The sequence below is a fragment of the Ceratosolen solmsi genome, unplaced genomic scaffold (genome assembly GCF_000503995.2).
Source record: "Ceratosolen solmsi marchali unplaced genomic scaffold, CerSol_1.0 scaffold13, whole genome shotgun sequence".
Lineage (NCBI taxonomy): Eukaryota > Metazoa > Arthropoda > Insecta > Hymenoptera > Agaonidae > Ceratosolen > Ceratosolen solmsi.
The window spans coordinates 3,171,784-3,186,423 of NW_011948418.1; the positions used below are offsets into that span (position 1 = coordinate 3,171,784).

A 14,640-nucleotide genomic window follows, 5' to 3' on the forward strand; every position below is an offset into this window, starting at 1 on the left:
CCTCACAGTTACAATATAGATTCTTGATATATTTCATGCATTTCTACTTAATAATTTTACATTTAAATTGAAAAATATAATTTTAGTATTTGCGTGTTGTTTAACGTTTTAATGATTCTCTTTTACAATACTGGGTAAAGTTAATAGCACACGCTCTGGAATATTAGTACTATCTATTAGTATAATAATTATTATAGTGAAATATATTATAAATTTTCAGCTAGTATAAAAAAAATTTAAAAATTCTATTCATTTGATTTATATAGTTTTGTTATTAGTTTTCAATATGCCATACAAAATTTATATACTTCTTTTGCAATATTTAATATTGGGTATGTAAAAATAATATTTAAGCGTTACTTTTAAAAGTGAAGTTGGAGTATATAATTATATGATCTTTTTATTGTATAAGCTTATATGTGACTTTTTTTTTTAGGTAATAACTTAAGATATTTGAAGGCGAAGACAATGGTTGGTAATAATGTTAGGCCAATACAAGAAGATGAATTTCGCTATGTTGTATGTATATTAAAGGATAATCCTAGAGCTAGTTGGGAGGATAATATATTGTGTTCCGGAACGCTGATATCGTCACATCATATTTTGACAGTTGAGCACTGTTTCGCCACTGTAGATGTACAGACAAAAGTTGTAGTGACTATCGGCGGGCAGAATTTCGATAATGGCCTTAGGCATTACCCCACATGGTGGGTATCTTTTCATCAGTGGACAGTTGGTCAAGGACAAGAGTTTCTTAGTGGCATACACGATATTCTTATAGTCAGAGTAAATAATTTATTTTAATGTAAAATTATGTATATACAATAATGATTGAGCAGGCTTGTGAATATTAGACGTTTTCATTCAATCATCTCACGAAATCACGAACATTTTTAATGCTTGTATTTTTGGTTTTGGAAATTTTGTTATATTTTAACGACTATATCGATAATATTTAATTATATCAATAATATTCATATGGTAGAATTTCGCATGAATGAAGAAATGGTCATTTACAATATATATATTTATTGAATTTGCAGATATTCGGAAAACCACGCAACAACGAACCATGCCTTATGGGGTATGTGTATCCAGTTACCATTATAAATGGAGAGGATCTTACCGTGGTTGGGTGCACTAAAATTAACGATGGGGATACTCATACGTTACTTGCAACCGCGACAGTTCATATTTTAGATCGTGCATATTGCCAACAAAAGGTTTCTAATGATTATGGATATCCCATTATTGTCGATGAACAATATATATGCTCATTTAATGATCCATATACATTAATTGAATACGTAAGTAAATGTGGGTTTTTTTTTTCGTTTAAAAATCTTGCGGGTAAAGCTTAATAAGCTTAATTGTAAATAGATAAAATTGTTTTTTATTTTGAGATCAATTATTTTGTATCACTTATCATATTCATTAAGTATCAAAATATATAATATATAATAATATCAATTTTGAAACAAAAAAAAAAAAAAAAAAAAAAAAAAAAAAAAAAACACACGTTCCTAACATAAAATAAAAAAATATATAAAGATCCTTAATTCTATATATATATATTAAAAAAGTGATACATTTATTTAACAAAAATAGCGAGAAAAAAAAATACTGCGATAGAGCAAAAATTCTTATAAAAGAAGAATAATTTATTAATCCATTCAGGAATAGTGTTAAATAATCAAGATTCATTAAATTTCACCCTTAAAAAAAGAAAAAAAAAGACACGTTTTGCTGTGTTTATCATATAACATAATAATAAATCAATAAATAAAAATATGCTCGTTAAAAAAAAAAAAAAAAAAAAAAAAAAAAAAAAAAAATAAATAAAAAGGAAAATAAAAATTAATAGTTAAAGTTATTTTAAACAAGTAAAAATTCTTTAACAATTATTATTGTTATATATGTAAATGCAAATATACTATTATTACAGTATCACTCAATTTTACAAAATTTTATGCACTGTATTATCCAATATTTTACTTTCAACTAAATAATCATACAATGAATATCAATATAACATTAATTATTTTTGGATTATTACTTTTTTCGTATGCGCATTGCAATATTATACAAGAATAAATGTTTATTAGTCATTTGTCTATACTTAACGATATCTATACTTGATTAAGTACTAATCGAAATAATTCACACTGTAAGCACACACGCACGCGCACAGTAGTGGAATCGATTGGTAATACAAAAATTAGTTGTTTACGATAATACAACCAATACATTTGTAATAATGCGTGCATTATTTTAATTTTTTTAAAATCTTCTGTACTTTGTCATAATAAATTCTTAAACTGCCATCCACCACGAACAATCTATGTATTAAATAATTAATGCTCGTATTGTAGAATTCATAGACTGCAATTAATGTAATGAAGTATATTAATTAATATTTTAGGGGGACAGTGGCGGTCCGCTATTACGTCATGGTGTCCTTGTAGGAATTAATATAGCAAGATGTCCAACAATGGATACTGCAATACATCCTGCACAAGTAAATATCCACCTTAGTCTTCACTTATATCAAAATTATTTATGCACTGTTAGCACAGAATAGTGTATTTTATATGTATAATCATAAATTCAGTTAATTCAAATGAATTTCACTACTCATTTTATTCATAATTACTATACTATGTATAAATTATTATGTGTATACTGAAATAATTATAATTATTGTTTAAATAAACGATTTTCACTTTGTAACAGTGTTTTCACTTTGTAAGTATTCAAATATTTCATGGCAATGTTAAGTTAATAATGATTTTATTTATAAGTTTGGCGCTTAGGTACTTGAAATTGAAAATTTAATTTGAAATTAAAAAATTTCGAAATACATTTTCAGACTCGTTGCGTTTATAATATAATTTATAATAATTCTTAAGCAAGCATATTTTATTTATCTAGATTATAGTTTTCAAAGTTTATCAGCTTATTCTTATGTTCATAATTAATTTGGTTGTTTTATGGTTATAAAATACGTTTAGTGAAATGTTTCTTATTCAAGTCAATTGTTTATTTGGATTAGTCTAATAACCAATAAGATATATATATATATATATATAAATATATATATATATATATATATATATAAATGTTTACATATAATTTATAATCGAGATGCATGTATTTTGCACAATTATTTCTTAAGAATTAAATATTTTATTGATTAAGAAGTATGCGTTAATAGATAAAATAAAAAATAATTATTGACCAAAGTAGTTGTAAATTTATAAAACTTATCCTTAATATATGAATCCAATATGACGAAAATACATATTTTTTTTAACTTTTAATGATTAGTTTTATAATACTAGATAAACTTAACGGTTATAAAAAAGCAAGTTTTATCTTTTAAAAAATATGTTTTGGCTATAATAAAAATAAATATAAAAATTGTTTATTATTTAATTTATAAATTGTTACTGCTTAATTATTTACTTTGTACTGTTACATTTGGATATGAAATATAATATATATCAATTTATTTTCCAATTTTTAATAATCGGTAAGTAAAAGCGATACTTTTCATTAAAACAATATTGGAAAGTACATACATACATAAATACATACATACATATGTATGTATTGTTATACATATTGTTTTTTTTTTTGTTTTTAAATAAAATCATTTTATGCAGATTTTGGATTATGGCAATCGAACGTAAAGGCATTAATTGGTCACAATGTTCGGCCAGTACTCGAAAGCGAATTTCCTTCTGTTGCTTGTCTTCTCAAATACGATCCTAACACTGAATATAATGAATCGATGTACTGTACTGGTTCATTTATCTCTCTTAGTCTTGTTTTGACAGCTGAGCATTGTACTAAAAATTTAGAAATCGCGCGAATGGAAATAGTCGTTGGTCATCACAATATGACGAATGCAATGAGATTTTATCCAATTTGGTGGTTATCGTTTGAACAATGGATGTCACAACTGGGCAGAACTAATACAAGAATATTGAATGATATTCTTCTAATAAAAGTAAGTTACTTCTCTCACTTATTGTATTATTTTATTATATCGCTATGCATACCGCTATACTTACTTATGTAAAATCATTATAAATTTGTATTGTTGCAAGCGATTATAATTATTCGTATGTGAAAGTAACATTATCGATAAATACTTTTTTTATAGATTTTTGGATTGACGTATGACATTCTACCATCGACTATTGCTGGCTTTAGTACAAATAGAAATATAAATGGATATCAGGTTCAACTCGTAGGATGTGGACTTACAAATGCTAATAGAATGCCATCGATTTTACATACAGCGGTTGTTAATATCGTAAACATTCACCGTTGTTTACAAATAATTGCTGATCTTAGTGGAGAAATTTATCCTGTTCTGGAACAAATCATATGCAGCAAAGGCAACCCATACACGTTTCTTGAATATGTTGGTGGCAAATTCATTATATTATATTATAAAAAAATGACTCTATTTATATTCTAAAAAATTATTTCTCTTTCTGTCTCGGCAATTAACATATCAAATACCTTTGATATTTTAGGGTGACAGTGGTGGTCCACTCTTCTATCAAGGTAATCTCATGGCTATTAATATAGCTGTCTGTCCGAAAATGGACGGAGGATTTCATCCCGATAAATTAAATATTCATATTAGTATCGAACCTTATAGAGAATTTATACATTCTATTTATAATTCCTGATACCTAAGATGCAAGAAATTGTTTATAATTCTAATGATTACGAAGGTGATTACGTTCACTATTATCATCATCATCATCATCATTATTATTATATTGTTGTTATTATTATATAATCTTGAATATTGGAATAATTAATTATTAATTCGAAATAAAATTAACCTTTTATTACAGTATATCGTTATTCTTTCTCTGTCTTAATAGCATTTCTGTTTATGTACAATTTGTCTTATACGTAAAAGAAAATACAATTCCATTTGACTACAATATAAAAATAAAATTATTAATTACGTGCATTTTGTTTTTTTTTTTAATAAAATTGATAAATCTCGCTACTTTGTATTATCATTTTTCTCATTATACGAGATGTTTTGTTCTCTAAATTTATATAAAAAAAAAAAAAAAAAAAAAAAAAAAAAAAAAAAAAAAAAAAAAAAAAATAGATGATACATTTTTTTTATTTAATGTCTTGATGTTTATATATTATTATAGTATAGTTATTTTGTAGAACAAAATATGTTTCTAAATTTCAATCAGAATTTAAATTTAGAAAACTTAATTATTACAAATCAATTATTACGAATCTCACCTTTACTATAATTATTAAGTGACATATTCACATTAATTCAAATATATAGATCGTGAAAGAAAATGTTGAGCTTACGCAAATAAAAAACGTTAATTTCATGCTGAATGATCAAATTAACATTATTCCTAATATTTTGCTAATTATAACATATAATTGTATGAAAAATATTTTAAACAATCAAAAACACATGTACTCGATATACTGCGTTGAAAATAATTTATTTCTTATAATACGATAAATAGCAATGAAATTTTCATTAAAAAAAAAAAAAAAAAAAAAGTAATAATTTTTAACAATTCAATAAATCGATATTATTTATTTGATTATTGAAATTGGTCAAGCATTAATAATATATACTTTGTGTCTGATAACTATTGATATCGTCGGATGTAGTCGAGTTTAAAAAATTAATAAAATATTTGGTAAAATTTTTTCAAATTATAAATTGTATATTGCATATTTTTAAACCTAACAAAATCTAAAAATTTGATATAAATTATATTTGAATAGTCCAGAGTGTTTCTATATGTACGTCTAAAATTAAAAATACATCTAAAATTCTATATGTACGTCAAAGCCTCTAATTTGAATAAGACAGCTTTTAACTGAAATTTTATTTCCAATTTCAGACTATTTAATATTCAATTCATACCAAATATATTTAACTTATGACAATAAATAAGTTTTTAGAATAATTTTACATTGGTAAATAACGTCCAAGTTCTACGATATTTAATTCAATGTTCTAGCTTACTCAAATTAAAAATATTGTTTAATTGAGATAATAATCGATCTTAAATTTATAATATTATTAATATGTATGTGATGCTATTAAAATATCTTCCTTGAAATTTTACAATAAAAAATATAATTTGTTCTCGAATATTGAGCTTTGATTTTTAAAAAACATTATTCACACTCGAATGTAGCCTCAATTATTCAAGTCGTATAAAGTTTCCAATGAATCGCGGAACGAAAAGTTCGTTGAATTATTTTAATACACTTATAAGTATATAATTTCACCAAATACATCCACAACAGACAATTAGCTTATTAAAGCTTTAAATACAAATATTATAGATAAATCGAAGATAGCCTGTATCGTCGATCAAACGATTACGACATTCATCTTTTATCTGTAGAGGTGAAATTAATTATGCTTTGAAATCCCAATAGTTAGGCTTCTTCATTATATCATGGACGTATGAATTGCAACGATAGGTCAAGTCGTTTCATAAGATTCTGCTTGTCCGACTAGCAAAGGACGTCTACTTGCAATCGTTTTGATTCTCATTGTTTGAAGAATCGCCTCTCGTTTTATGACACCACTGCCTATGGCGCAGTTACCTTATAATTAAGCGACTCGTCATTTTCCACACGGTCAAACTCTGCGTAATATTGTCAAGGTCGCCCATTTCTAAACTTTCTCCCACTTGGGACTTTCGTACTTACGTACGTATGTCAACTCGACCTATTATTGTGTATTCGCTGGAATGTAGGCGCCTTACCTCTTACAAATTAATTTCCGAGAGGTGTTTTTTAATTCGCTTTTTTGTTTCTACTCGCGTCTATGTGACTTCCTCTTCGTCCTGCTGACTTTGTAATGCTACGAGCCGAAGAAATTAAACGGGAGGTTAACGGATTTCTTTTTTTATCATTCTTTTTTTATTTTTCTTATTTATCGATTTATCTGTTGATGCATCTTCTATATAAATAGCGGTAAATAATTCTGTATCATTTGACTTAACATTTTGAGGGATTAAACTTACTCATCATATGAAACATTTGATATTATTATTATTTTTTTAATTAAATATTTATACCTTAGTAAGCATAAAAATTTGTTATTTAACAATAAAACAGCAGTAATTCTATATGTATATATATATATATATATATATATATATATATATATAATCTCTGTAATATACTTTTAAGTGTTTTGCACTATAAAAGATTGTTTATTATATTCTAATGTAATTAAATTTTTATTATTGAATTTTCGAATTTTCGAATACTATTAACATTTTTATACCGATATTATTGGTAATGATTCGTAGTATATAATATTCTTAATAACATACCCAAATGATATATAATCACCAAAATGATAATAATTTAAACAAAATATTTGAATTGATATATTAATGTATCGGATACTTTTACTAAACGAAATAAATTATAAAGAAATTAATAAAATTAATATGTTACAACAGGCTAAAATATAGATTAATTTATTGGTTTATAATATAAATAATAAATTATCTTACATTACGATTAAATTACATTGTAAAACAACATTCTATTATTAGTTACTATATTTTCCCACGTTTAAAAATTTATAATATTATTTTCATTTTTTTCATTCTACTATTATTTTTGTTAGTATTTTTTATGAATAACCGTTTGCCAGTGTTTATTTATTTGAATTTACACCACATGAAATAAAAAAATATAAGGGAATATTAAATATCATAATTTAAATGTATATTAACAATATGTATTATATATTTTTTATAAAGTTATAATAAAAATTATCATAATTATTTAGATATCCGCTACCGAAATTGAATTAAATTTGTTTATTATTTTTGTTTTTAATGAAAATACAAAAATTTTATACAATACATTAAAAATATTTCCTATGAAATAAGTATACTAAAATTGATTTATTTTATTGTATAATAAATAATTTATGTAAATTTATAGTTTTAGCCTAACAAGAGGAATACTGCTCATATTTTATTTGTACACTTTTTTAATTTTTATGTTCCTCATTCTCATTCTATGTGGTATCTGAAATGCAAGTTCACATCGATTGCGACAAGGCTTTGCGAACTATTTAGTTTGCCAATTCGGCAATATGCGAATCATGGACATAGGGACAATTTATATAAATCACTTGTTCGCACCCAATGTACCTATTAATCAGCGCGGTGATGTTTTTCGGAGGAATTAAGGTACAATTTTTACTTCACATATTTAAGCAAAAGATTGTGATACAAGACATCGGGGATTTTCACCTAATTTTATTGCATTAAATTCTTTTAGAGATTGCAGATGTTAGATCTCGACGTAATGAATACGTGATCCCGAAAATTTTGATGATTATATAATATATAATCTATATAATATGATATAATATAATATATAATATATAATATATAATATATAATATATAATATATAATATATAATGACGAAAAAAAACAAGCAATTAAAATTTTTACATAAAAACAGATTTTGCTTTTCTTTCTATTTTATGTTTTCTTTTGAGTCTAATAGTTGAAAATTTATTTCAATTTGATTTAGAAAATTCTAATAAAATATAACATAGTTTAAACGAACATATACTAGTAATACTTTTATAAATATATTATACCGTATATACGTATACGTAACGTATTATTTCAAAAAAAAAACTTTTTATTTTATGCATCCTCGTTAGAAAGTAAAAAATAATTACTTTTACTCATTTATTTACGTCCAAAATTACAATGAATAATCATCATTCAATTCACAGAGATATGAATATTTTGTAAAATTCCGATATTATAATAATTAGTTTATTTCAAGAGGAGAATTTATATTTCAAAACCACATAACCACATAACTCTGGTCACATTTTGGAATTCTTTATTAAATATAGAAGCATAAAAAATCACATATTTTTCCACTCTAGAAGGATCAGATAAATTTAAGAATTTCTTGCATAATGGTTGAGCGAATCTCTAATCCACCTATATAGTTGAAAGAAATATACAACATTGGTGTATTTTCTGCTACTATATTCTTGATAATATAAATTTACCCATCATAAGTAATATTATTTTTATTTTTATTCATCATTGTTAAAATATAGTGAAAATTATATGTATTAAAAAGTTAACTTTTGATCAATGCGTTTATATATATATATAAAGTATACAATATTTTATTATATATAAAATATATAATGAATATGTAACTATAACAAAAATTTAGTATAAAAGTGAGTTGTTAACGAATGACACAACGATAGTAACTTTTCAAATTTAAAATACAAATTAAATTCGAATTAAAATATTGAGACTATGTTGTATCTTAATCTTATATTAAAATTTTTATGCTTCTATTTAATCATAAATTAATTAATATTTATGGACTTTTATAACTATAAACCATATCGGGAAATATAGATTATTAAAACTTAATTTCCGAATCTAGTTTTACAGGAAAAATTGGATAATGTTTTGGACATTTCTAGAAATGTCAGCAAAATGAGAAAATAAGATTTAATGTTTAAATATTTATACATTTACTTATATAATTCATAATGTAAATTATCCAAAAATTAATGAATGATAACATTATATTTAAATAATTAGCATTATATTTTTTAGCCTGGAAATGATTAAGATTTATAAAAACAAATTGATTAAGAAAATCGTACTTATAGTTCTTCACTTTTAAAAAATTAACTTGAAAGAATTTCAAGGTAGAAAACTGTCAAATACATAAATTTTATTTTTGAATTCTATCGTAGTAGATATTTATACTCACAAATCAATTCATCAAGTAATTTTATTAGGGATACACTTTAATTAAATGGTAAATAAAGAAAAATATAAGTGTATTAAATAAATTAACATTAAGATTAAAACATAATGTTTATATCAAAAAATATTTATAACAGTATAATAAATTTATAACGATGTATGTATTGTCGTCAATTTTACGTAAATTTATATAATTATATAAGCTTATATATTTTATATATTTATATAATTATACATTTTAATAGAAATTGAATAGATGAAATTTAAATAATATGAAAATTCTATACCTCGCAATAACATTATAAGGTCATACTATCCATCCTTTATGCTATTTAACATTATAAAATTAAATTGTTTTCGATAAAAAAACAAAAAAAAAAGGTATTTGCTAATTTTTCTTTAGCAATTTCCACGCTAAATTTTAAAAGAATTTTTACCCATATCTCAAAGACATAAAAATTTGAGTTTACGACATATAAAGTCGACATTATATACTCAACAATTTCGAAATGCATACTCGTTTGTGAAATATTATATTTCAATAAAATATTGGTATAAAAGAGAACAAATTGTATTAAATTATTTATATTATAATATGAATACTGTGATATAATTATATCAAAGTTATATATTTATTCAACAGTTGTTTTCTTCTTCCACAATTTATTGGTTATAGAGCACAAAATTTTTTCTGGTTCAATGTTTTTCAAGTACATCGTTTAAAATATCGTACTTAATCATTAAACTTGATAAATGTAACTTGGTAAATTAAACTTGATTCATGAATTGATATGTAGAGATATTACAGGTTACCTACAGTGGCGCAGGTACAATAAACTCAATGCAAATTTATTTACAATTAATTTTAATTTTTTTACTTTTCTTAATCTTTAAAGCAAAATATATAATACCATTTGCAAAAAAATATCTTCCACATATTTTACTACAGTCACATAATGTAAAATTGGCTCCTCTTATAAACTCAGGGGCTTATAAGAATTGAAAGAAATACATACAAAGCAGTTCTTCTTCTCGTTTTACTCATTCGTCTGAATTTTATCTTCTTTGTCAATATCAGTTAATAGATATCAGTTAATAGATATAATTGCTTCATTGTTCATTGGTATATACGCATTTATTAAACATTCGATAATTTCCTTACTCGGTACCTTCGACTTATTAATTACTGCTGGTGTTTCTTTCAAAACGCATAATTAATTGTAATCTTAAATTATTTTAAGGCGGTTGAATAATTTTTTCCATAAATATTTACTTATTGTAACGTAATTGGTGTAAATGATATTTAAAATAATATATAAAAATCTTTTTATATATTGTCCGCATTATTATTATTTATAAAGAGATTTAACTGATCGTATTGGCTGTGAATTTACAAGATTCAGTGTCAAAATGGAGAATAAAATATTTTTATACAGTTGCATAAATAATACTTACACGTAGTAAAATACACCTTTATTATTTATTTATTATGATTGACTATTCATAAAAAAAATTCAGCATTGTATTTTTCTGAATTTTGAAAAAAAAATTGCCAAACACTGCCTGTCAATTTGTTAATTGTGGCTAAACATCTTTGAACGGAAACTAACGGATACACTTGGAAACTTATATTCCATTCCTTAATAATCCCATGAATTTTACGTGAATAGTTTTTTACACTTCAATAAATCATGTGTATAAGCGTTCTTTGTGTATCTCTGCATATTTGATTATTTTCGAGCATCTTTTTCACTTTCTAGTTAATTTTAAGAACAATTCTGTATTTAGAAAAATAGTTGTTAAATATTTTTCGTTTATTATGTCATAAGTAGTGACAATTTAGATACAGTAAAATTTAATGTTTATATTTTATATAAAAATTATATTCCAGTATAATGTTCGGAAAATAAAATATATTTTCATAGAACATTAATTAAACATACAACTTTTTGTGATTATTCGACTTGAAAATGAAGTTTTCGTATGAACTTAATCTTTGTGAAAATATTTAAAAATTTATTATTGATTTTTTTTATTTTACTTACTATTTCTATATCATTTTTCGTAATATTTGTATACATTTTTTAAACAAAATATCTTGGTAATAGAGCCTATTAATTTTTATTTTCAAATAATATTAATCTTTATCCGATTCAATGAACAATAGGACGAAAGCATATATAGATCAATGATATATGTTGCATTTGGATACATATGTTGCAAATGAAATTTTATGCTTTTAAAAATTAAAGGAAAAAAATATTTTCTTCAGTTGTTTACAATCGATCTCTTATATTCTTTATATCTATTCATCTTTTTACACATGCACCTATGTATTGTGACATAATTTCAGGATAGTTTTAATGGTTTTAATGCATATAAACGAGTACCTATTACGCTAATAAAATAACGGCAAATACAAGAAAATAAGAAACAAGCAAGTTTTTGTCTGCAAAGTAGTTACGTAACGTTGCACAATTTGCATATTCCATGGCTACAGTTATAAAAAAGACAGCTCCACGTGTGTATCAAATTATTTTTTAAGCACGGTTTCCTATTTGTTTTGGGTACAATTTTTGAAGCACTTGAAATCCTGTAGGTATTTTGTGAGAAATTCATATTAAAATGCAATTTAAATTTTGTTTAAATGAGAGTTTTATGCTGTTTTATTGCAGCAAATTTTGTATTTTATAAATATTTTATTTTTTTTTATAAAGTTATACGGCTGCATATGCAAGCTACTTATAAACATTTATGTATTTATTTTTACGTTAACATTTTTAAGAATTTGATTAATAGAAAGTGTTAATATAATTAAATATTATATTGTAGTAACTGTTATGGCATTGCAATAATCTATCTCTTTTTTATGATAGATTTTTACAGTTTACGTGAAATATATGTTATAGATTTAATATTGATAATACTGAACTGATTCAAAACCATTCAATTAAACACTTTTAACAGTTTATCTCAATGCTTATATAGGCATATGCATATAAAAAATTATTATTTTAGACAATACATTATAATTCCTACATTATATTATTCTTAGCTAATAGTTAAAATTTCGTGAATATTTACTGTTAACATATTTTTAATATATAATATTTTTTTATTGCTTTTAAAATTATCTGAAAAAAAATAATATTGTATCTTTAGCATGTGACATAAAAATAACATATAATGGATATATTAATATTGGATTGTCAAAATCATTATTAACATAATATGTTATTATATTAATGACTTATTTGATAATTTTATTAAAATACATCGACAATTAATTTTTGAATAATTACATCAATAATACATAATTTTATGCAATATATATGTATATATATATATATATATATTTTTTTTTTCTTTCATTTATTAATGTATAATAAATACATATCATAATTTTAATTATTTAAAATTTTTTTATTAGTTGAAATTTAGTAAGCTTTTCATTGTCAGATAAAAAATTATAAAAAAAGAATTCTTTTTTGCAATCTATTACTAAATTCATTTTATTTTGCTTTCTCACAGCTGTATTTGATCGAAATTTAGCGAAACCTATCCTGTAATCTTTTTTCATTAAATTTGTTCAAGCAAAAATTGTGCCTGTGATTTCATGTAATAAAAAATTTCCTCCTGTACTTCTTTAACACACGCCTATACGTGAAAATATGTAAACATATTACAGTAATATTTTTTTGCCATTTAATTTAGTAATTATTTTCTGTATATATTTGAAACAGAACAGATAATCATTTCACATGTCATTTTCTTTTGTTGATATATATATATATATATATATATGATTCTTAAAATTTAACGAATTATTATTGTAATTTTGTGTAATAAATTTTTGTATGCATATTTTATTATACTATTTAATACTTTATTGGAGGTAACAGTTAGTAAAAAATTATAGAAATGTTGATAGAATTTAGCAAAATAGGGACAATTCGAGTAATTTTTAGCTATTATTAGTATGATTTAATAGAATATATATTTTAAATTGCAATAAATACGAATTTGTTATTTTAGCCGAAAAAATGGAATACTTTATTAAATTATAGCAATACAATTTATATCAACTATCGGTTTATTTGAAATAATGAAAGCTGTAATAATTGCAATAATGTTGAGAAAATTAATTCATTTATTTGGCATCTTCATCTGTCGATGATCGATCGAGATAATTGAATCAAAAAGAATAATAAGAAATGTTAACATTGAAATAACTAGGACAGTGACGTAGAAAATGAATTAAGACCTTTACTTTATAGAAATTTAAATTTAAAGTAATTATAACGAAAGAAATTTTTATATTGAAAAACAATTACTTCGAGAGGGTTGTAATATGAGGATATTAATTGAATAAGAAAAAGCTGTTAATCTGTTGACATAAAAAAATATCTTAATTAGTTTTACATTTATTTCACTTTCAACCAAAACAATGACATTATTAAATTCATTATATAATATAATTCGATTTTCATAGAATATTTCTAATTCGAATCATAGAATATTTCTAGCATATTCGTTGAGTGTTTAAGAGTACAAGAATATCTATGCGTAGAATAATAATCAAACATTATAATAAATAAGTGAATAAGTGTAATATTTATAATTCCAAGATATTTCTAAAAGTATAAGTACGTATAATTATCTACATATTAGTATTTAAACACAACCCTGGTATATTATTGCACTATTGGGGCTTTTTACGGACAATTAATAAATAAAAAAATCGAATTATCATAGATAACTAAAAATAATATATAGAATATATGTATTTAGGAGACTGATATATTTTTAAG

The 14,640-nt window shown here is 23.3% G+C and overlaps 2 protein-coding genes and 1 long non-coding RNA gene across 3 annotated transcripts; all 3 read left to right on the forward strand.

The window, feature by feature from the left end:
- The first annotated feature begins 302 nt into the window (after window positions 1-302).
- On the forward strand, window positions 303-2,601 carry LOC105360107 (trypsin delta/gamma-like). The gene is made up of 4 exons (XM_011496902.1): window positions 303-332; window positions 437-786; window positions 1,044-1,307; window positions 2,423-2,601. The coding sequence occupies exons 2-4, from the start codon at window positions 469-471 to the stop codon at window positions 2,579-2,581; spliced, it is 741 nt and encodes a 246-aa protein (XP_011495204.1). The 5' UTR covers window positions 303-332; window positions 437-468; the 3' UTR covers window positions 2,582-2,601.
- An 895-nt stretch (window positions 2,602-3,496) lies between these two features.
- Window positions 3,497-3,760, forward strand: LOC105360109 (uncharacterized). The gene is made up of 2 exons (XR_912796.1): window positions 3,497-3,532; window positions 3,666-3,760. It is a non-coding gene; the product is annotated as an uncharacterized LOC105360109 (long non-coding RNA).
- Window positions 3,761-3,901: 141 nt separating this feature from the next.
- On the forward strand, window positions 3,902-4,706 carry LOC105360353 (uncharacterized). Its single transcript, XM_011497244.1, has 3 exons — window positions 3,902-4,012; window positions 4,169-4,432; window positions 4,548-4,706. Exons 1-3 carry the CDS (start codon window positions 3,902-3,904, stop codon window positions 4,704-4,706), a joined length of 534 nt encoding a protein of 177 aa, XP_011495546.1.
- Window positions 4,707-14,640: the final 9,934 nt, after the last annotated feature.